We start from the raw sequence: 23,744 nt of genomic DNA on the forward strand, positions 1-23,744 counted from the left end.
TGTTTCATGAAAAAAATCTCGAGGCACACCACCATTAGAAAATGTTTAAAAAATTAACTCTGTGCCTATATTGACTATATATAAAGTAACTCTCTTTAATAGGCATCAAATAAACACAAATAAAGTATTTTATAATTATTTTATTATGAAATAGAAAGTACCGTATTTTTCGTCCCATAGGACGCTCCATCCCATAGGATGCACCTACTTTTTTGGGGGGGGGAATAAAGGAAAAAAAATATTCCTTTATTCCCCCCCCCAAAACCAGGTCGGGGAACAGTGGGATGGCGGTGCTGCGCCTCCCCGCTGTCCCCCGAGCTTGTGGGGCTGGCCCATGTCTGCCTGGCGCGAGGGGCGCTCTGCTTCAGGGCGCCCCGCGCGTCGGGCGGCAGGCTACAGTCCGCAGCATGGGGAACCCTCTGTTTCAGGGCGCCCCACGCGCCCCCCGGGTGCGCAAGGCTTGCCAACACGAGCGCGGAGCACGGGGCGTCCTCCGAAGGGCGCCCCGTGCTCCGCGCTGCCAGCTGCCGCCTGCAAGCCTTGCGCTCCCGGGGGGAGATCCCCCGGTGCGCAAGACTTGCCAACACCAGCGCGGAGCACCGAATGGCCTCCGAAGGGCGCCCCGTGCTCCGCGCTGCCAGCTGCCGCCCGCAAGCCTTGCGCTCCCGGGGGGAGATCCCCGGGTGCGCAAGGCTGGCCAACACCAGTGCGGAGCACGGGGCGTTCTCCGAAGGGCGCCCCGTGCTCCGCGCTGCCAGCTGCCGCCCGCAAGCCTTGCGTTCCGGGGGGAGATCCCCCAGTGCGCAAGACTTGCCAACACCAGCGCGGAGCACGGAATGGCCTCCGAAGGGCGCCCCGTGCTCCGCGCTGCCAGCTGCCGCCCGCAAGCCTTGCGCTCCCGGGGGGAGATCCCCGGGTGCGCAAGGCTGGCCAACACCAGCGCGGAGCACGGGGCGTCCTCCAAAGGGCGCCCCGTGCTCCGCGCTGCCAGCTGCTGCCCGCAAGCCTTGCGCTCCCGGGGGGAGATCCCCGGGTGCGCAAGGCTGGCCAACACCAGCGCGGAGCACGGGGCGGCCTCCGAAGGGCGCCCCGTGCTCCGCGCTGCCAGCTGCCGCCCGCAAGCCTTGCGCTCTCGGGGGGAGATCCCCCGGGTGCGCAAGGCTGGCCAACACCAGCGCGGAGCACGGGGCGTCCTCCGAAGGGCGCCCCGTGCTCCGCGCTGCCAGCTGCCGCCCGCAAGCCTTGCGCTCCCGGGGGGAGATCCCCCGGGTGCGCAAGGCTGGCCAACACCAGCGCGGAGCACGGGGCGGCCTCCAAAGGGCGCCCCGTGCTCCGCGCTGCCAGCTGCCGCCCGCAAGCCTTGCGCTCTCAGGGGGAGATCCCCCGGGTGCGCAAGGCTGGCCAACACCAGCGCGGAGCACGGAATGGCCTCCGAAGGGCGCCCCGTGCTCCGCGCTGCCAGCTGCCGCTCGCAAGCCTTGCGCTCCCGGGGGAAGATCCCCCGGGTGCGCAAGGCTGGCCAACACCAGCGCGGAGCACGGGGCGGCCTCCGAAGGGCGCCCCGTGCTCCGCGCTGCCAGCTGCCGCTCGCAAGCCTTGCGCTCTCGGGGGGAGATCCCCCGGGTGCGCAAGGCTGGCCAACACCAGTGCGGAGCACGGGGCGTTCTCCGAAGGGCGCCCCGTGCTCCGCGCTGCCAGCTGCCGCCCGCAAGCCTTGCGTTCCGGGGGGAGATCCCCCAGTGCGCAAGACTTGCCAACACCAGCGCGGAGCACGGAATGGCCTCCGAAGGGCACCCCGTGCTCCGCGCTGCCAGCTGCCGCTCGCAAGCCTTGCGCTCTCGGGGGGAGATCCCCCGGGTGCGCAAGGCTGGCCAACACCAGCGCAGAGCACCGAATGGCCTCCGAAGGGGGCCCCGTGCTCCGCGCTGCCAGCTGCCGCTCGCAAGCCTTGCGCTCCCGGGGGGAGATCCCCCGGGTGCGCAAGGCTGGCCAACACCAGCGCGGAGCACGGGGCGGCCTCCGAAGGGCGCCCCGTGCTCCGCGCTGCCAGCTGCCGCCCGCAAGCCTTGCGCCCTGGGGGGAGATCCCCCGGGTGCGCAAGGCTGGCCAACACCAGCGCGGAGCACGGGGCGTCCTCCTAAGGGCGCCCCGTGCTCCGCGCTGCCAGCTGCCGCCCGCAAGCCTTGCGCTCCCGGGGGGAGATCCCCCGGGTGCGCAAGGCTGGCCAACACCAGCGCGGAGCACAGGGCGGCCTCCGAAGGGCGCCCCGTGCTCCGCGCTGCCAGCTGCCGCCCGCAAGCCTTGCGCTCCCGGGGGGAGATCCCCCGGGTGCGCAAGGCTGGCCAACACCAGTGCGGAGCACGGGGCGTTCTCCGAAGGGCGCCCCGTGCTCCGCGCTGCCAGCTGCCGCCCGCAAGCCTTGCATTCCGGGGGGAGATCCCCCGGTGCGCAAGACTTGCCAACACCAGCGCGGAGCACGGAATGGCCTCCGAAGGGCGCCCCGTGCTCCGCGCTGCCAGCTGCCGCTCGCAAGCCTTGTGCTCCCGGGGGGAGATCCCCCGGGTGCGCAAGGCTGGCCAACACCAGCGCGGAGCACGGGGCGGCCTCCGAAGGGCGCCCCGTGCTCCGCGCTGCCAGCTGCCGCCCGCAAGCCTTGCGCTCTCGGGGGGAGATCCCCCGGGTGCGCAAGGCTGGCCAACACCAGCGCGGAGCACGGGGCGTCCTCCAAAGGGCGCCCCGTGCTCCGCGCTGCCAGCTGCTGCCCGCAAGCCTTGCGCTCCCGGGGGGAGATCCCCCGGGTGCGCAAGGCTGGCCAACACCAGCGCGGAGCACGGGGCGGCCTCCGAAGGGCGCCCCGTGCTCCGCGCTGCCAGCTGCCGCCCGCAAGCCTTGCGCTCTCGGGGGGAGATCCCCCGGGTGCGCAAGGCTGGCCAACACCAGCGCGGAGCACGGGGCGTCCTCCGAAGGGCGCCCCGTGCTCCGCGCTGCCAGCTGCCGCCCGCAAGCCTTGCGCTCCCGGGGGGAGATCCCCCGGGTGCGCAAGGCTGGCCAACACCAGCGCGGAGCACGGGGCGGCCTCCAAAGGGCGCCCCGTGCTCCGCGCTGCCAGCTGCCGCCCGCAAGCCTTGCGCTCTCAGGGGGAGATCCCCCGGGTGCGCAAGGCTGGCCAACACCAGCGCGGAGCACGGAATGGCCTCCGAAGGGCGCCCCGTGCTCCGCGCTGCCAGCTGCCGCTCGCAAGCCTTGCGCTCCCGGGGGAAGATCCCCCGGGTGCGCAAGGCTGGCCAACACCAGCGCGGAGCACGGGGCGGCCTCCGAAGGGCGCCCCGTGCTCCGCGCTGCCAGCTGCCGCTCGCAAGCCTTGCGCTCTCGGGGGGAGATCCCCCGGGTGCGCAAGGCTGGCCAACACCAGTGCGGAGCACGGGGCGTTCTCCGAAGGGCGCCCCGTGCTCCGCGCTGCCAGCTGCCGCCCGCAAGCCTTGCGTTCCGGGGGGAGATCCCCCAGTGCGCAAGACTTGCCAACACCAGCGCGGAGCACGGAATGGCCTCCGAAGGGCACCCCGTGCTCCGCGCTGCCAGCTGCCGCTCGCAAGCCTTGCGCTCTCGGGGGGAGATCCCCCGGGTGCGCAAGGCTGGCCAACACCAGCGCAGAGCACCGAATGGCCTCCGAAGGGGGCCCCGTGCTCCGCGCTGCCAGCTGCCGCTCGCAAGCCTTGCGCTCCCGGGGGGAGATCCCCCGGGTGCGCAAGGCTGGCCAACACCAGCGCGGAGCACGGGGCGGCCTCCGAAGGGCGCCCCGTGCTCCGCGCTGCCAGCTGCCGCCCGCAAGCCTTGCGCCCTGGGGGGAGATCCCCCGGGTGCGCAAGGCTGGCCAACACCAGCGCGGAGCACGGGGCGTCCTCCTAAGGGCGCCCCGTGCTCCGCGCTGCCAGCTGCCGCCCGCAAGCCTTGCGCTCCCGGGGGGAGATCCCCCGGGTGCGCAAGGCTGGCCAACACCAGCGCGGAGCACAGGGCGGCCTCCGAAGGGCGCCCCGTGCTCCGCGCTGCCAGCTGCCGCCCGCAAGCCTTGCGCTCCCGGGGGGAGATCCCCCGGGTGCGCAAGGCTGGCCAACACCAGTGCGGAGCACGGGGCGTTCTCCGAAGGGCGCCCCGTGCTCCGCGCTGCCAGCTGCCGCCCGCAAGCCTTGCATTCCGGGGGGAGATCCCCCGGTGCGCAAGACTTGCCAACACCAGCGCGGAGCACGGAATGGCCTCCGAAGGGCGCCCCGTGCTCCGCGCTGCCAGCTGCCGCTCGCAAGCCTTGTGCTCCCGGGGGGAGATCCCCCGGGTGCGCAAGGCTGGCCAACACCAGCGCGGAGCACGGGGCGGCCTCCGAAGGGCGCCCCGTGCTCCGCGCTGCCAGCTGCCGCCCGCAAGCCTTGCGCTCTCGGGGGGAGATCCCCCGGGTGCGCAAGGCTGGCCAACACCAGCGCGGAGCACAGGGCGTCCTCCAAAGGGTGCCCCGTGCTCCGCGCTGCCAGCTGCCGCCCGCAAGCCTTGCGCTCCCGGGGGGAGATCCCCCGGGTGCGCAAGGCTGGCCAACACCAGCGCGGAGCACGGGGCGGCCTCCGAAGGGCGCCCCGTGCTCCGCGCTGCCAGCTGCCGCCCGCAAGCCTTGCGCTCTTGGGGGGAGATCCCCCGGGTGCGCAAGGCTGGCCAACACCAGCGCGGAGCACGGGGCGGCCGGCCGAAGCGAGTGGCGATGGGATGTGGGAGGGAGCTCGCTCGCCGCCCCGCGTGTGCTCGCCGCCGCCGCCCCGCCTCTCGCCACCCGACTCGCCCGCCTCCCTCCCACGGCACACCAGGCAACGTCTCGCGGCACACTAGTGTGCCGCGGAACACCGGTTGGGAAACACTGTTCTAAAGCCTTCACAATATTTCAAACCCTGAGATGGTCTTTGTTGCTGTTCCCGCTGCTGCTATATTGATTTTGGTGATGGTGATGATGTGAATTTATCAGCTGCTGTTCAAAATTAAGTATTTTTTCCATAACACTGCCATATTTATTACCCTGGAATGCCTTCAAGCCTCAACACAATGCGCAAAGGCTCTCTGGAGCAAGGGAGATGACTCAGCTGCTGGGCACTTCTCAGTGTTGGGGCTTAAGGCTGTCCTTCATTCTCAGCCTCTGGTGAGCTTTCTAGGTCAGATGGGGATGTCGGATGGCAGCCAGTCCAGCAATGAGAAGAGAGTTGCTGTGTGATATGGCTTCAGCCGCCATCATTTTTATTCTCCCAGAATACCCTTGGGCACGACATCAGAACCCCGAGGCATTCTGGGGTGATAAAGATGTCAGTGTCTCTCTCAGCAGCTTCAGCTTCTTTGCTGAGCACTGGACCAAAAAGGAAACATTAAGCAAACAGAAAAGAGAGGATCAGCCACTTTGATGGGCCTTCTCGAGCCCATGGCCCCCTGTGCCAAATGCTGCTTCTGGGCCTGGGTCCTTGCACACATAGTTCTGCGGTCCCCATGTCTGCATGTAAGCAGTGGGAAACATTTTTCACATTCTCTTGTGGGCAGCTTTCCAGGGGCCACATGCCAGGGGTAGATGGGGCCGCAGGCAAAAGTGGGCAAGTGGGATTCTTGGTACATTGTGTACCTCTTGCCTACTTTTAAAGATGGCTTGCTCACAGTTGCCCACGGGCAAAGCCGTGCGTACTTTTTAAAGCCCAGCCAGTTTTCAGTTAAGTGGTTTTTCTTACACAATGTGAAATTTGAACTCTGTTAACACTGCCGATCCGGGCTGTGGTGACCCTTGTTCAGGAAGTTCCAATATCCAGCCTGGGCCGGTGCTGTTAAGGGGGTACCTAGTTGGAGAGGAGGAGAAAAAGTCTGCAGTTGAGCCCAGTAGTGTCACAGAAATCATGACGGCGCATGGAAGGTACCCCCAATATTTCATGTTCCTCCCTAGGCAGGAGGAAGAAAAGGCTGAAAATTTGTGGTAGTGTCAATTATGGCAGCCACCAGCAAGGGAGGATAGGAGTCTCATGTTTCTGTGAGCCATTTTTGTGAAATAGATTGGAAAAGAGAAGTGTGGGCTGTTTGAAGGCATGCAGGAAGGTCTGGGCCGCTTCAGGCTGAGTGGGAAGGTAGGCTGAGGCTGGGTTGTCTGGAAAGTTTCAAGTTGGGTTGGGAGAATCGTGTCTCTCTTTGGCCCATGTCGCTTTTGCGACATCACTAGGGATGTTGGAGGATTCCGATGGAAACGGAAACAGGTGCAAAAATTGTTGCTCTTCACATCTTCTTTCATTTTCAGGACCAGGTTCACTTTGTGTGAATGAAAGCAGCATTGACTGACACCACTGTTTGTTTGTTCCAAAGCTGTGAGCGTAACGTAATAACATTACAGAAACTTGATTGCGTTCCTCGTGTGCAACTTCCTTTGAACCCAGTGGAATTTGCTTTTGTATAAACATGCCTCAGATTACCCTGTAAATCTCTGAGAGACAATTGCAACTTCGCTTCCGCAAGGCACCTGCTGTTTCTTAATGAAACAGTTCCCATAACCTGGAGTTTCTCCAAGCCTTTTAATCCCTGCCAGTCATGTCTTCTGCAGTGTGCAAACTTTTTTGCGCAATATTGTGTGTTTATACAATCTGCTGCTACTACTGCATGCTGGGAATTGAAGTGTGCCCACAATTAGAAGCCTAACAGAGCAGGCCTAATCCTGTCTTATCAGAAGTAAGTCCTATTGAGTTCAATGAGGCTTGCTCTCAGGCAAGGGGGTTCTAGATGGGATTATTTATTTATTGAATTTATATCCTGCCCTTCCTCCCAAAGGAGTTCAGGGCAGCAAATTCATAAGCCCTGTGATATGAGAAATAGCTGGTTCCAAACAAAAAGGAAGTTGGAATGAGTCTTAGGAGCACAGGCTAAACTCCTAACTATGTCTACTCAGAGGTAAGTCGCATTGAACTCTATTGTGTGAAAGCCAGCCTCATTTGGTGGAAAGGCAGGAAACAAATATAACAAAGAAATAGGTTCTAGTAATCAAATCAGTCTGATAGATGTGGATCAGTGCAGTTCATGTCAGAATTCACAAAGACTGAATTCCCGGGTGAGATACTGGAATTTTGGAATGCTGGGGCTCTCTGGAGGAGATGTTGCATAGTGATAGCGATAAGGGCAGGGCATTGGCCCAATGGGACTTCAGGTTTTAGCAGGCTTTTAATAGTCATCCCTCTTAATCTTCATTTATGACAACAGTACCACTGAGAATGTAAGAAATAGTGTTTTTCATTGGTGGGTGTTACACAAACACAAGCAACCACAGCGCACCTGCAATTAGGGCAAGGTTTTTCCAACCCAAAGGCTGTTACTCCCTAGGCAGCAAATACATGGACCTATCGATGATAGTACAGCCGTGAATGACAGGTCACAGTATGCATTTGCAGGGAAGATAATGGCTGGGATTAATGGTGGACCTCTCAAAAATCCTTGGCCCCCTACAAAGTCCAGCTCCACCTACTGCCCATTTGGGTTGGGAAGCTGAAATGGAGAGCCATATGCTAAGCAAAACACTGTACAACTTCCTCTAAGCATAGTTCAACATAAGCAGCTTTGTTTGAGCCCTCTGGAAGAGCACCACAGGGCAATTGTTTTTACAGTGGTACCTCGGGTTAAGAACTTAATTCGTTCTGGAGATCCGTTCTTAAGCTGAAACTCTTCTTAACCTGAGGTACCACTTTAGCTAATGGGGCCTCCTGCCCCCGCCACACAATTTCTGTTCTCATCCCGAAGCAAAGTTCTTAGCCCGAGGTACTATTTCTGGGTTAGCGGAGTCTGTAACCTGAAGCGTCTGTAACCTGAGGTACCACTGCATTTCCCTTTTTGGTGATTGGTTGCTTCTTTCGCTCTCTCTTTTTCCAGACAGAGTGCTTGGATTGGATTGAAACCTGCAACCTCCTTCTGTCTGGGATGAAGAGCACTCCCACCACTTTAATCAGCCAAGAAGACCTGGTTGGCCTGTTTGGGTTAGAGGTACTGGCAGAAATAACCTTTGGTGTGACTGGTGGTGGTGGCGGCGCAGGGCTCTCTTCTGGCGCAGGGCGATAGCTCAGAAGGAGAATTTCACTAGCAGCCTTTTTGCAGGTGCTTCAGCTGAAACGACGTCCGGAGCAGAGAGTGGAGAGCTCATCCACTACCGAGGTACCTGTGGAGGAAGAGAAGAAAGACAAAGAAGCTGTGGATGTTCTAAAAGATCAGGAGGCAGCAGAACAGAAGCAAGTGTTAGAAGCAGAGGTGAGCATCTCCATTAGGAAATGTAGAAACCTGTCCCTCTTCTTTCTTTTTCGCTGGGGCTCATGGCCGTGTGTTTATTGCTATCTGGTGGAAGTTTTGACATCATGAAAAGGGAAGCCTGCAGTTTACAAACAGAAGAAATATATATCTATCCCTCATGACTATGGAGAAGAGATTGGAGACATATGGTAGATGCTACCTGGGAAAGCTACTTCCAGTAGGCCACACAGAAGTTGTTAATGGTGTCAGGAGTGGCATCACTGCTGGGCCCCTGGGTTGGCAGTGTGGAGGAAGCAGATTGCATGGATGGGGCTGTCAACGTGGCTGTTTTTCTTACAACTACGTCCCGCGTGATAAGCTTCCTTTACATATTATCAGGAGCAATGGGATATTCGTTGGCTGCATCACATTGCTGGATATGTATGAACTGCCCATTTAATGCTTTGCGTTCTCCCCTTCTGTGACTTAAATTCCTTGCTGTTCTGATCATACACCCAACACCTCCCTCTTTGATCATTTCCTGAAAAATTGAAAAAGCTTTGAAAAACCAGAGGAATTGGAATGTGATACCAGTAAATATTGGTCACTGAACTGAGAATTCCTTGCTACAGATTCTGGATTCTGGTTTCTTCTGGCACAGAACATAGGCAGGACTGTGGGCAATGCAGCACAAAGGAAAGGCACCCCCTTTCTCCAGCTGTTGGTCATAAAGTGTCTGCCTGAGTCAGAAACTTTATGCTACAAAGTTGTTTACCACTTTATCTTTCTTAGCTTTTTCGCAAAGCATCCTGGGTGGTTGAGCATGTTTAAATATGGAAAGTGGATAAGCCAAGAGTGTATACACTTCCGATTCTCCAGCAGCAGAGAATCAGCCCCAGAATTCATGCATGGTCTGTGAAGCAGGGGCATAGGAAGGGGGCGGAAGGGGCGGGTGACAAGATGGCCCCTGCCTCCCCCCAGCTGTAGAGTGGCCAAGGGCGTGCGCAGTCCATATGGGCGCCGCTTGCACGGTGTCCATACGGGCTGCCACTCTCATGCGCCATTTGTACGGGTGTCCGTATAGGCTGCCGCGCGTGCACACTCCGTATGGCAGCCTGTACGGTCGCCGTGCAAGCAGCAGCCCATATGGACGCTGTGTGCAAGTGGCAGCCCGTACAGACTGCGCATGTGCGGCATCCCGTATGGTCACCACACATGCGCAATCTGTACAGGATGCCGCTTGCATGGCGTCCGTACGGGCTACCACACATGCACACTCCGGGATGCCACTTGTGCAGCAACCCATACGGTCGCCGTGTAAGTGGCAGCCCATACGGAGTGTGCATGTGCGGCATTCTGTATGGAGTGCATGCCATCTCCACAGGGACATAACCGTTTTTCCAGTGGAATTTTTTGAAATCGACCCTCGGGTACAGCCAAAGGCAGTATATTCAATCTTGCGAAAGTGAAAGTGCGTCTGTATTTTGGAATTGTTACATTTTGCAAATTGGGTGCCAAAGTGACTACAGTGGTGATTCGCAAGACGAAAAGAATCCGTTCCGCGAGTCTCTTTGTCTTGCGGTTTTTTCGTCTTGCGAAGCAAGCCCATTAGCGGTTTAGCCATCAGCTAGCAGGACCAACCGTTAGGGATGATGGGACTTGTAGTCCCTATTATGAAGCAAGAGACCCCCTCACAACTTCCAAGTTCTCTGTGAGAGGGAGGGTCATGGCTGCTGTCCTTTTTCACAAGTCATCAGGAAGAGATTGGTGGTTGGTAATGGCACTTGTGAAACCCTGATCCTTTGTGAATGGAAGGTGACTTACCAAATATTTTAGACTGATCTGGTATCAGTACTTTTTCTGTCCCAACACTGCATCCGTTCTACAGCTTTTCCTGAAGAAATGTGTCTTCATAGGGGAACATATTTTGCCCCTTCGTTGAACCGTCTTCTGCCTCATTGCCACCCCATTCTTCCTTCAGGGGGAAATAAGAGCTAGCATGGTATTTTGAACAGGAAAGCAGAGTAAGCCAAAGTTTGGCTGCGTACACCTGTTCATGGCATTGTAAAATCATGCCCAAAAGACGCCATCTAGCAGAAATGAGCAGAAATGCAGCATGCTTTATTTAAGTACCGTATTTTTCGCCCCATAGGACGCACCGCCCTATAGGACGCACCTAGTTTTTTTGGGGGGGGGATAAAGAAAAAAAATTATTTCCCCCCCAGGCACGGGGCTGGCGTGGGGGAAGCCCGAGCTTCCCCCAATCCCAGCCCCCAGAAGAGCCTGCTATCCGCAAGCCTAGGGAGCCGCACCGGTCTCCCCAGGCTTGCGGACAGCTGTGCGAAGCCCAGGCGCACTGAGGCTTCCTAATGCAGGCAGCTCTGCGCAACCCTCCGGAGCCCGGCGTGGCTTATTATTACTATAAAAAATATAATAGGCTGCTTTTCAGCCCAGAGTCTCCAAGGGTGATGTTAACAAAGTTCACATAATATCAGAGCACGTAAAAACCACAAAAATACTAAAACAAGTAGCAGTGAGGCTGACAATAAGAACAGCAGACAAAATTTACCATTCTAAAAGCTCTTAGCAAGAGCTGATCAAGTAAGAAGGTTCCACCTGGCGCTGAATATACCTCGGATTTAGCACATATTAGATGAATTTGTTGAATAGCTTGAGTTTATTCTTTTGCAGAATTTGCCATTTTGTGTTCAAAGTTTTTCTTTCGTTTTGATGGGAACAACAGAACAGAACAAGGGCTAAGCTCAAGTTGTGTTTGTGAGGAAGCCCCACTCCGGTCCTCCTGTGTTTTCCTTGCGCTCGAAAGAAACCACCCATTTGGTTTTTTGCTCCTTCCACTAAATCATCTCTACTGGAGGCTTAGAAAATGAGTCTGAGACTCTTGGGCTGCTGATGGCACAGCCAGCCTGCATTGTCCAGGCCCAGTCCAATCCTTGTCCCTCTGCTGAAAGAGACACAGATGGTGTCACACCTCTGTTGGCTTTAAGGGGCCGCATTCCAGTAGTGAATGGGGCCCAGGGCAAATGCGGGCAGAGCAACAGGTACGAATTTTACCTTCATTCAGCAGGCAGTTCCTACACAGACTAACATCCCCTCTCTTTTTTTTAAAAAAAAAATATGTTTATTACTTTTAAACACTACAAAAAAAGAAAGAAAAAAGACAAACAAAAAACCCACAATGCAATACAATATAAAAACATTACACAGCACTAACACCATAAACTAAACAAAACAAAACAAAAACACTTTAACCCACATCATACAATTTCAATGTCATATCTTTCATTTACTTGTTTCAGCGACCTCCTCACACCTCCCTTTTGGTATTCCACTTCTGTTGATTGTTTCAGCAATTCCTTTCCATCTTCCTCTGTTTTCTATCCTATAATTATCTTAACATATTCTAACCTTATTTTCCCCTAATACTCTAATAATCTATTTATCCTTAATTCCTTATAACATTTCTACTAAAGCCATATAACTTCATTCCAACATTTTCCTAACATTCATTAATTTTACAGTATTTCTATAAATAGTCTTTAAACTTTTTCCAGTCTTCTTCCACCGACTCTTCTCCCTGGTCTCGGATTCTGCCAGTCATTTCCGCCAGTTTCATACAGTCCATTGACATCCCCTCTCTCACCCTCCTTCCAGGTGAGTTCAAGGGCACATTTCAGCCAGGCAAAAACACTTCAGGAGGGTGCAAAGCAGGTGGGTACGAATTATGGACTAGGCAATGGGTTACGGCCTGAGGAGCTAGACAGAGAGGCCTAGATGCTGCACCTGATTTAGTCCTACAACATTGGGGAATCCTTCGCCTTTGGAGCCTCTGGGTTGCTGGCGATATCTGAAGAGCGGTTGCAGCCTGTGGATTTCATGTTGTCTCCTGATGAAGGATTCATGAGGTCAAGGGGGAAAGGAAGAATAAAGGTGGACGGCTTCTCGGCAGACAGGCTTTGCAGCATGTGGAGGTAGCGGAGCTGGAGGGCGGCTGGTGTGTGGGAAAGCACCTCTGCTGCCACCTTCAGCGATTCGGAAGCAGCCTTTTCTCCTTCAGCAGCTATGACCTAGAACACAAGGTATTTAGATGATCTTCTTTTGGGGCAGGAGGCAATGAAGTTTTACTCAGAGTAGACCCCTTGATATCAATGGGACTAACTTTGATGTGTTTAAGAATCTCAATGGGTCTGCCCTGAGTAAAACTTTGTTGACTACCGCCCGTGGTTCCTTCCATAATGGTGCCCTTCAGTGTTGTAGAAGCAACGCTGTTCGTCAGCTAATGAAAACAGGTTCTGCACAGCACTTAAAATAGTGCTACGTTGAATGCTCACCCTCAAGGCCAAAAACCACCTCTAATGTTTCCTCAGAAGCAAGTTCAACTGAGTAAAAGCCCTCCAGTGTTAATTAGATACTACTTATGTGCAGGTTCTGGGCGTTTGTTTCTTCCTGAAGTAATTTCCTTTTATTAGTCAGCATTTGTTCCTATACGGAGGAGGGCAGGGATAAGTGATTTATTTCCTTGCATTTTTTCCCTTTTTTAGTAAAATAGCACTGTTTTCCTATAAAAAATAATAAAATGGGGGGGGTATTGAAAAGAAACTTGTAATTAATTCCTACCACAGGGGAACAACTGGCTTATAAGGGGCAGCACCCAGACAATATCTTATTCAAGTGGCCGCCCATACTCCCCTGTCAATGGATTTGGATTTTCCCAATCTCTGGATAATCCATTAAAGGAAGAAAAGTCAATATAAAGTCACTTACTACCTGACTTTATATTGGATGTTTTGAAGTGTGTTATATGTGGTGATATTTTCCTGGGTGCCACATCGCTTCAATTTCCATTTTGTTTCCGACAGCTCAAAGCAAAGCATGCAGGGTTAGCGTGGAATAAATTTATTTCATTCTTGTGCTGCGTAGAATTGAAACAGTCTGGAACTTCCGTTTCCCAGTGCAGCTCCCAAGCAGCCTTCATGTTGTACCTCCTCCATCTCTTAGGTTTCCAGCCAAAGGAAATGGATTTACATTAAGTACCTATAAATTCGTGCAAACAAGAAGGGCTCATTGCTTTAGATCAGGCATCCCCAAACTCGGCCCTCCAGATATTTTGGGACTACAGTTCCCATCATCCCTGACCACTGGCTCTGTTAGCTAGGGATGATGGGAGTTGTAGTCCCAAAACATCTGGAGGGCTGAGTTTGGGGGTGCCTGCTTTAGATTAACAAAAGCTGGATAACCAACAGAATTAGTTTTGACCGGTGACCCACTCCCATGTGCTGTGAGATGCAGGCAGAACCATGGCCAACGCTTGTCTGACTAGACCTGAAGAGAAGCAAGCTTGGGAGGACAGCATCTCTCTCCCATAGCTCCCTCCTGCCCGTAGCTTCCAGTAATAAAAAACATACCGTGTCAGTGTATTGCCTTACCCTCACTTTGGCCTGTCTCTGGGCTTCGGCTTGTGCAGCCAGTGACTCCTGAAGCTCCGTTGGCAACCGCACATCTTTACTGAAATTAATGAAATTAATGAAATCTGGGACTGCAGACCTAAATTGCAGACCTCATGTTACGTTTGCTTCATGATACGTTTTTTCAGGGTGTGTCCTGCGGCGACCCGGAAGGGGTTACTTCCGGGTTTCACCACTCGCTCATGCACAGAAGCGCTAAATTGCACTTTGCACATGTGCACAAACACCAAATCGCGCTGCACACCTGCGCAGATACGGTGCTTCAGGTTGCGGGCTTTTCATGTTGCGAATGGGCCTCTGGAACGGATCCTGTTCGCAACCAGAGGTACCACTGTAAATGATTTTCTGTTTAAGAGCACAAGAAGAGCCTGGCTGCTGGATCAGACCAATGGCCTATCTAGTCCAGCCCCCTGTTCTCACAGGGCCAACCAGATGCCTGTGGGAAGCAGGACCTGAGCATGGCAGCACTCTGCCCACCTGTGATTGCCAGCAGCTGGTATGCAGAGGGTGGAGGGGGAACATAGCCACTGTGGTTGGTACAACCACTTAGCTCAGGAAGGAAACTTTGTACTACACCGGGGGGGGGGGGTGCTAGCTGTAGCTGGCCAGCTAGTTACCAGATTAAATGGGACCTTTGTCTTGGGTGCCAGCTGAAAAGCCAGTCACTAGTAGAAAAAGACAGTCACGGAACCGAGAAATTGCACAAAACAAATGAAATAAAGGTTTTAAAAAGTTTAAGGTAAAAATTAGAAAAACCTAGAATTGAACAAAGCCTTAATAAGGCTTTGTTCAAGTCTAGGTTTTTCTAATTTTTACCTTAAGCTATTTGATTTTTATTATTTAGTTTATTTCTTTAAGATAATATTTCTAATTGATTACTTCTCGTTTCAGGGATTTTCACGGTATTTCATTTGTTTTGTGAAAAGCCAGTCATTGGCTGAATATCCCTCTCATTGCCACTCCTGAGTGGGCCTACTCACTTGTTAGCAACTCTAGTGACATTTACATTGGCAGTGGGATGTATCCCTGTGTCAGATTCGTTCTCATTTGTTCTGTTCGGAAGGGGGACATTTGCCATTGCTGTGGGAATGCCCTGAAGAAGTTTTAAATGGTCCTAGGATGTCCTCCATGGCTGCATATATGCACAGACACTTCTCATAGCTCTGGAATCGGGAACCTGTTGCCCTCCCACTTTTGCTGAGCTCTGGCTCCCACCAACCCAATAAAAAAAACCTCAGCTTTTTTCATCCTGTTCCACTTCCCCGGCAGGATTGCAGAAGCAGCAGAAAACTGACAGACCAGGAAGGCTGAGCGATACATCTGGTTCACAGCTGCCTTTTCTGGATGGCGCCAAACTGATTCAGTGCTGGGATCAGGACAGGAGGCAATCCTTATTCTGCCCTCACTGTGATCAGTGAGAAGACATCCAAGGCTGCCTTGCTGCCAGAAGGGGTGGGAGTAATTGGCCAGAGCCCTCCCTTCCCCGCTCTTGGTGGGGCTGTGGAGCCAATTGCCACCTGGCAAGGAGAACGCCTCTCAGACACCCTTGCCTTGAGGATATCATAGCAAAATGGGAGCCACTCAAAAATTTAGTCCAAGGTGACTCTAAACAAATGGAGAGCTGGTCAGCTGTAGCCTTTCTGGCCATATGTAGATCCATAAAACTGCAGGAACAGGGTAACTTTTGGTGCGCTCAGCTGCCAGTTTCTAAGCAGCTCCTCTTACATGACTGGTCATTGAAATCAACCCCTTTCACCCACAGTCATGTCAAAACAGATGGGCAAAATGCTAGCTGTGCCTCTGCGAGAGACAGCAGCAGAAGGATCAAGGAGGAGGCCCACAAAATGGTGGCATGTACCAGGGTGACCCCTATGCCCAGGGTTTGTTCAAGGGGAGAAATAACAAAAACTGATTACACTCGTAGGAGCAGCATTAACAATGGTGAAACGTCTCAGAGACTCCTCTCCTGATATTTTGTCACCTGATTATTTCTGCAGATCTCCCATTTCATACCTACATTTCTGTCCTTTCCACCTTGATCCCCCACTGGCAGGTGATGGCGTCCACAGCCACCTGCAAAAAAAAAGGTCTTCTTATTTGGCAGCAGCTTTATATGATGGATGAGCAACTTAAAAATGCAAAAACAGCAGTGTCCTAACATTTCCAGTGAGAAGTGCTCTAGTTGTGATGGCTGTCTCCTTGATGCAAACCAAGGAGTAAAGCTACCCTGAGTTAGGTGAGCACAGAGCTGTTCAGTAAAGGGTTACAGCTTTTTCAAACAGGTTCCCTTTTCTCCCACCTTGGCTACTAGCTGATTATAGGTCAATCCTTAATTTGTCAGATTCCTTTCTAAAGTTACCTAAAGTGGAGCAAAGTCTATTACCTTTTGTCTGCCTCAAACCTAACTGCCAATCATTTACTGGGCCACTTAAAGGTCTACTATGATAGGGAGAAAAAGGCCTCTCTAGCCACTCGCTTCACTAAAAGGGCATGCAGCTAATCTTATATTTATACAATTGTCTCTCCCTATCAACCAGAATAGACTAAGACAATGTGCAGTTCACAAAATATTACATTTATCACCATGGTATTCAAAGCATCACTTTCTAGTTTCTGCAAGCCAAGCCGTTCTTAAAGGTGCAGGAGACCACGGTAATCTGGTTCACCTGGTCAGTTGGCAACCCTATGTTTGGAGGCAGTATAGTGCCTGGTTGTTGCTGCTGTTGTTGTTTGAAAGGAAATGCTGCCCTGGGTGGATCTTGCAAGGCAGTTCTGAGTTTACGTACTGTAAAGCCACTTTCAGGAAGGAGAAGGTGCCCAATAGCAGGGCAGAAGCATTTCCCTCGTGTCCTTTCATTGGTTACCACACCATTTCCCCAGTTCGGCTTGTAGCAGCCAATGGGCAAGCCTCCCACCCTGAGTGATGGACTTCCCCACCATGTCCTCTGTACAGCCTACAGCCAACCCACCTTGATCTCCTGGCTGATGCTCTTCCTCTCCATCAGGATGTCTGTGAGCGACCGCTGTGCCAGGAAGCGCTTTGCGATGGTCGGCACAAGCAGCTGGATTGCCTTCGAGTGGTTGGCGAGAGTGGTCGTGACGAGCGTGGCATTCTCCATCCGATAGTAACAGATGGTATCTATTTCTAGACTTGCCATGTCCTTGGTTATGGTCTAGGGCAAGCAGAAGGCATTGTGTGACCATCCAATAGAACAGGGGTCGGCAACCTAAGGCCCATGGGCCACAAGCAGCCCACGGGGGTTGTTTAACCAACGAGTCCCGGTGTGCTGCACTAAATGGGTGCAGTGCAGCGCGGGGATGGCACCAGAAATCACATCTGCGCATGCGCCGGAAATCGTGTCTGTGCAGACGCCAGAAATTGCAGGCGTGCGTACTTGCGTGCGCAATCTAGCCCATCTCTGCTGGAGTGAACCAGCCCAGGTGAGGTAAACCTTGCTGACCCCTGCAATAGAATGTTATGAAAGCTGGGTGCCTGCCCCCCTGTCTGGCAAGTGGTGGCAAGAGCCCATGGGGTCCCAGGCACTCACCCAGGGTCTGTGTTCCTTTGGAGAATTGAAGACGCAGCAGAGACTGTTGTGGTTTTAAGAAATATGGTTTATTCACCTATTCACACCTTCAGTCTGCCTGGAGGGAGTCCAGGTCTTCCTGCACAGTCATTTCAAGAGGGGTTTGTACCCCACAGCAGTGTGGCCCTATAGCCCAAGGCATCTCTGCAGCCAGCCTCCTCCAAGGATGGATCTCAGCTCTTCTTCCTGCTTTTTCCTTCCCATCAACCCTTGCTCAAAAATCCCTTTTTCTGTCGCCTCAAACACCCCATCACTTTGGTAACATCTCATTCTCCAGTGGCCCAACAACACCTTTTGTTCTTCACTAAGCCAAGCCAGGCTGCTTTGTAGAAGCCAGCCCAGGGATTCCCTGTCTGGCACAGCTCTGCAGCTTGTACTTTAATCCATATCCCAATTAATCAAAATCCTAGCATTTATTCATTCCTAGGGTTGTTGTTTTTCGGAGGGTCCCCCCAAATCCGTAACAATAAAGTACAGTTTTGTCAATGGAAAAATAGCGGGAAATCTGATTCCAGCCCTGGGCTGGACTGAGCTGTTTCTACATACCGTATTGGCCTAAATATAAGCCTCACTCCCCCCCCCAAATTCCAGCTGTGAAAAGTTGAAAGTGCGGCTTAAATTTGTAACCTTACAAAAATGGACTTTTACGATACTGCTGCTTAAACAGACAGGTGTGAGTGCCTACGGAATTTTAAGGGAGTGGCTTATATTCGGGTATTGTCTTTTTTTCTCCCCCCCCCCCGAATTTAAAGGTGCGGCTTATATTCGGGTGTGACTTATATGTGGGCCAATACGGTACAGTGGTACCTGGATTTAAGAACAGTCTGGTTTAAGAACAATTTGGCTTACAAACGCCGCAAAACCGGAAATAGTGTCTTGGTTTGAGAACTTTACCTCGGTCTAAGAACTGAATCCGAACGGTGGAAGGGCACCGTCGACGGGAGGCCTCATTATGGAAAGCGCGCCTTGGTTTAAGAACGGTTTTGGTTTCAAAATGGACTCCTGGAAGGGATTAAGTTCGTAAACCGAGGTACCACTGTAATAACAAATAAACATCAGACTGTGTAGATTCCTAACCTTCGCTGGAGATGTCAGGGAATGAACCTGGGATGTTCCACATGCAAAGCAGATGTTCTGTCACTGATCTACAGCCTTCCTTTACGTTGAGTAATCCTACAACTGTCCCTTTAGGTAGATCAGTATAATTATTGTGGGGCTGGGAGTGAGGCTGAGTCAAAATGGCATGCCGAAAAGCAATGTAGTTAGTTCATAGCCAAGGTGAGATTTGAACCCGGGGCTTCCTAATTAATTGGAATGGTGAACCTAAGTAAACGTCTACTGCATTTGCCTCCTGCAAACAAGCTCAAAGAGCAGAAGGGGCAGACTGTGTCTCTCTTACCTCATAGAAAGGGATCTCTAAGGTTTTGAGGCGAAGGTCTATTTTGTGGTAGGTGTCCAAACACGGCAGGAAAAGGAATAATCCTGTTAGGAGAAAGAGAACAGCAGCACTTGCAAGCTGGATGGTGTAAATAAAGAAGAAAACTCACATTTCTTAATGCAAAAGGTAATAGGCCTGGACTGAATAGGCAGAGAATCCAGCCTTTTTTAGTTAGGCAGCAGTGCTTTTTTGGAATCCGAAGATGTAGAACAGAGGTGTGTGTTGTTGTAAGAATTCTAAGGTCTCAAATAGGGAATAAATATTCATAAATGCACACGTATCTAAATATATATATAAATCATGTAGCTGAAATAGCATGGAGAGAGCAATCCTGAAGCCCTTTTGTCTCTCCCAATGACCTCAAATATTCCTCTGCAGTAAGGGAGGCAAATGGGGAAAGCCTTCCCAATGTCTTTTTGCTTATGCATCCTGTCTTATTTTTTTTTTTTTTTTAAATAATTTTTATTAAGGTTTTCCAAATTAAAACAAATTAAATCCAATTTATAAACTTTTTCCAGTAACTAGGACTTCCCCTCCCCACCCCCTCATGTATTCCAAATCTTCCAAATAAACAATTAGGTTCAACAAATTCTTATCCCCAAATTGCAATCATCCTCCATTACCCAGTTTAGCGTAATTCCCATCCCCCTAAGATCGATCTATTCCCTTCCCCGAGTTTCCCCCTTTCAAACATAATACAAAAAAAAAAACAACAACATAGAATTAAATAATAATTTTACAACCTTTGGATTCCAACTTTCCCTCCCCTTTTTCCCTGTTACGTTCCTCCTAGCCCTCCATCTCTAATATCTTCCTGGAGTTCCCACATTGCGTTAAACCCACATCCCTCTGATTTTTTGCCAGTCTTATTAATTGCGAATGTCCAATCATTAAATTACGAATGTCCAATCCTAAAAGAAGTCTAACGAGAAGAGGGTCCATTTCTTCTATCCAGATTTTTATATCCAGGAGTAGAAACTCCAATTTTAAATCCATAAGCTTGTCAAATCTGGATATCCCAAATATCCCCTTTCCCATTTCTGTCCAGTTCTTGTTATTTCCTTATTCTTGTCGGCCATTCTCCTCCTTTTTGTTTCTCTGTTCTCCCACAGAAATGTTCTTTCTCCAAAAGTTTCTAATATCCCTGCAGAGGCTTGTTGTTCAGGAACAAAACATTACATCATGATCCTTTCATTTTCCAACAGATAATTCCATTGTTTCCTGTAGTGTGTAGACCTCTGTAGACAAAATAGTGTTCCATTTCTGCAGTTTCCCAGGAGATTAAAAGTTCTATTCAACTGCACAAGTTTCCTGTCAAAAACACATGCAATATCCCTCAGCTCCTCTAGATGGATTCCCGTAACAAAGTTCCCTTCCAAAGCCCATCCACCAGTCCAAATAGCTTGTTTATCCTTATTTGAACAATTTGAAACAATTTATACCCAACTTATATCAAATGTAACCGGCAAAGTCCATAACCAAGTCTCTGTTACATTCTTCCGTTTTGACAGCTCCTTGACAGCTGTCAAAACCTGTCAAAACCTCCGTTACTCTTCTCCAGGCATTTTCACGAATCGCTCCAGGGATTCCGGGGGGGGGGGGTGTTGCTTTTTAATACAAATTCCACTTTTCTCCTCCGGCTCAATCTTATAAATTTCCCTCGCGAAGTTGCTAATTCGGTGAAATAAGGTTACTCTCGATCTTAGTTATCCATTCCTTTGTTTTGGCTCTTCTACAATTTCGGGGGGGGGGCTGACTTCCTTTTTTCCACCTCCCCCGTTCGCTCCAAATTTTAAAAATTTGTCCCCTTTTTTTAGTCCATATTCCAATTACTCACGGGTTCTTCTTTTAGATCCAAATTTTCAATAGAAGAAGTCAGCGCTCTCCGCCGGATGGCATGCGGCTGCGCTCGGCAGGGATAGCAGAGAACTCAAGCACCACGCTTCTCCCCGGCACCCGATCCGGAGCCTTTAAAAAGGCTCCTTCACGAGTCGGGAGGGCGCTAACGGTGCCAGCCGAGTCTCCATGTCCACGGCCTCCTCTGGCCGTGGTTTTTAAGGGTCCCCGCATCGCCGGTGCGGTAGGACCCAGCCCCTGCCGAGCAGACTCCCTCCGGAGCTCGGAGGGAGTCCGCCATTCGGCGATGGCGCCAACCCGGAAGTCTATGCATCCTGTCTTAAGGGCGTATTTGTGTCTGAATAGGGTTAGCCAGTGACCTGGATTCAAGAACTAAAGTATTAACCATCACAAAAGAATGGCCAGAGTGCCCAGGTAATGCAATCAGTGACCATTATCAGGTATCCTGGCAGACAGAATTTCTGCTGTAGACCACCTCCTTCTGTGATGTATGTATGCTGATTTTGGGGTGCTCTTTGGCTAAGGGGGTTGGGAAATGTCAAAAGGACTTACAGGTTCCTGCACATTTTTGTTCAGGGTCTCTTCCTCCTTGGTAGGAAGGGAGGGAACTTTGTTGTAACAGAAAAATAAATATCTGTCTTGCTTTCCACTGGATCCTGCCTCCATCCATTCTTCTCTGACCGATCATGGACTTAGGGGACTTGGGCAGCAAAAGCCAATCCCCATTTTTTACATCAGTGTGTGTGAGAGAGAGATTGATCATGCATGTATAAACAGACACAGACACAAAATTTTTAGTTCTGCTGCTGTTTCTGTTCAAACAGGTTTCTGAAGTGCTGCAAATCTGAACAGGAACAATGGGGAGATGTTCTGACAGACTTTCTGGCCTCCAGTTTCAGACTTGTTCAAAGGAACCTAAAGCTGTTTATTTTTCCAGCCCGTGGGGTAAATGCTGATAACTTTGATCTCCTTGCTGATAACCTTGATCTCAATTGTGTCTTTAATTGAGTTTAATTGACCCAACGGTGCTGGATCATTCAGAAAAATTCTCTTTCTCATTCATCTGTCTAACAATCCTGAGTCAGGATTGTCCTATTTCTTATAATGAGTGTTATTTGCCCTGAAGAAACTAGTGGTTTCATGGGCCCCATAATGGGCTCACAGTAGTGCCAGGGCATCGTCTGTCCTGCCTGGTCTCTTCATCCAAGCACTCTCCCTAAACTGTGCTTGGAGAAGGCCCCATGTGACATTTGGCAGTGAAAAAACTACGTTTCACAGCACCCCACAATATGAGCCCTCAACACCCTTACCTGCAGGGTAAAGATTTCGCCAAAAATATAACATTATCCAATTAACTCCAAAGCAGTGCCAAACTCCAGGAAGAGCCTGTGGTTAGGGCACAGAGAGTCCACTCGTATTGCCCCTTTGTCAGGTTCCACATGTGCTGGGTGTATAATTCGAAAGGATTATAAAGGTACATTTGGCCTCAGCGATGGGAGTCCAGCAATGAATCATTTAGCCAGTGCAATGGAGGAGGAAGAGGTTGAAAATGCGAGACTTACTGGCACCTGGAACAGCAGCAGCAGCAGCAGCAGCTGGAGCGTGGCCTGCAGTGCCACCTGGTGGCCTACCTCGGAACTTCCATGCCCATCACAGATGTAAAGCTTTAGGCATGTGTTACGGAAACCCAACTGTTTCGCCTGGTGATGGCGACAGTTCCAAAAAGAAGCATTTGGCAGAAGTGTCTGTGCTCTGGGCAGCCGTGCTGTTCTAACCACAACTCCCTGCAGTTACTGACTGGCTACCAGCTGAGCCAAGCTGCCAATCGCAGAATCTGGGAGAGCAATCCGGGTTGGAGTTGACCAGGAGTCAGCAAACCTTTTCAGCAAGGGGCAAGTCCACTGTCCTTCAGACCTTGGGCGGGCGGACTATTATTATTATTTTTTGGGGGGGGGGATGAACGAATTCCTATGCCCCGCAAATAACCCAGAGATGCATTTTAAATAAAAGCACACTTTTCTACTCATGCAAAAACACCAGGCAAAACAATTAACCCAGAGATGCATTTTAGATAAAAGGACACAGAACTGTTAGAACCCAATGCTAAGATACTACCAAGAATGTACAATTTGCTGTTGAAATGGAACACTGAGGAAGAAACGGTACTATCTGCTATGGTAAAATGGGCACAAGATATAGGACATAATATTATGTTTGCTGACTGGGAGCAGTTGTGGACCACTGGGGTTAAAGCATTGGAAGACACAAGACCTACCCACCCTGGAAGAATGGCAGATGCAAGTAATGGATTACATGGAAATGGCGGAAATGACTGGCAGAATTCGAGACCAGGGAGAAGAGTTGGTGGAAGAAGATTGGATGAAATTCAAAATCTATTTACAGAAACATTGTAAAATTTTTGAATGTTGATGACATTGAAATGAAATGAAGGGGTTCTAATAATAAGGTAAAAGATTATGTAAAGTGGATTGATATTAGATGAAAGTTCGAAGTTAATGAATTTGCTGAACCAATTTTTAAGTGGAATACAAAAAAGGGAGGCGTGAGGAAGTCAGGAAAATAAGTCAACTAGAGAAATTTAATTAAAAGAGGGGATTTATGGGTTTTTTTATGTCAATTGTCTGTATTTTTGTATTTTTTCTTGTGTTTTTATATCATTTTTTTAAAAAAGGACACATTCTACTCATGTAAAAACACACTGATTCCTGGACCGTCAGATTTAGAAGGCAATTGGGCCAGATCCAGCCCCCTGGGCCTTAGTTTGCCTACCCGTGAACAGTGGACGCTTGAGTTGCGAATGTGATTCGTGTGGGATGCACGTTCGCAACCTGCAGCATTCGCAACCCGCAGTGGCGCGTCTGCACATGCGCAGGTTGCGATTAGGCACTTCCGTGCATGCGTGACCCCAAAAAGCCGGAAGCGACTCGTTCCGGTACTTCTTTTTTTAAAAGAAAATAATATTTATTGACATTTTAAAAACTACAAAGAAAAAAAAGAGTTAAACAATACAATACAATACAAAAACAAAAACACTACATAACACTAACACTAAAATATTAAATTAACAAAACACAACAAACACAATTTAAAACACATCCA

At 51.2% G+C, this 23,744-nt stretch overlaps 2 protein-coding genes across 3 annotated transcripts in view; one reads left to right on the plus strand and one right to left on the minus strand.

Moving 5' to 3' along the window:
- The window catches only part of LOC309344260 (axonemal dynein light chain domain-containing protein 1-like), a gene marked incomplete at both ends in the record, with an annotated part of 26,476 nt that extends 14,541 nt beyond the window's left edge, over positions 1 to 11,935 (plus strand). Inside the window, 4 exons of the mRNA XM_081866510.1 lie at positions 7,909 to 8,019; positions 8,131 to 8,280; positions 11,179 to 11,318; positions 11,932 to 11,935. Coding sequence (XP_081722636.1) covers positions 7,909 to 8,019; positions 8,131 to 8,280; positions 11,179 to 11,318; positions 11,932 to 11,935 — 405 coding nt within the window. The remainder of the gene's footprint in view (positions 1 to 7,908; positions 8,020 to 8,130; positions 8,281 to 11,178; positions 11,319 to 11,931) is intronic.
- On the minus strand, positions 11,911 to 21,545 carry LOC309345355 (podocin-like). 2 transcript variants are annotated; one of them, XM_081868366.1, is made up of 6 exons: positions 20,922 to 21,545; positions 18,729 to 19,179; positions 16,712 to 16,915; positions 15,760 to 15,815; positions 13,704 to 13,782; positions 11,911 to 12,344 (listed from the first exon to the last, which is right to left on the minus strand). In XM_081868366.1, the coding sequence occupies exons 3-6, from the start codon at positions 16,898 to 16,900 to the stop codon at positions 12,072 to 12,074; spliced, it is 597 nt and encodes a 198-aa protein (XP_081724492.1). In that variant the 5' UTR covers positions 16,901 to 16,915; positions 18,729 to 19,179; positions 20,922 to 21,545; the 3' UTR covers positions 11,911 to 12,071. The 2 variants fall into 2 exon arrangements, with proteins under 2 accessions (XP_081724492.1, XP_081724491.1); XM_081868365.1 differs by lacking the exon at positions 20,922 to 21,545 and having other exon boundaries at positions 18,729 to 19,198.
- Positions 21,546 to 23,744: the final 2,199 nt, after the last annotated feature.

Source organism: Podarcis erhardii, assembly GCF_964252035.2.
Source record: "Podarcis erhardii genome assembly, chromosome: 6".
Taxonomy (NCBI): domain Eukaryota; kingdom Metazoa; phylum Chordata; class Lepidosauria; order Squamata; family Lacertidae; genus Podarcis; species Podarcis erhardii.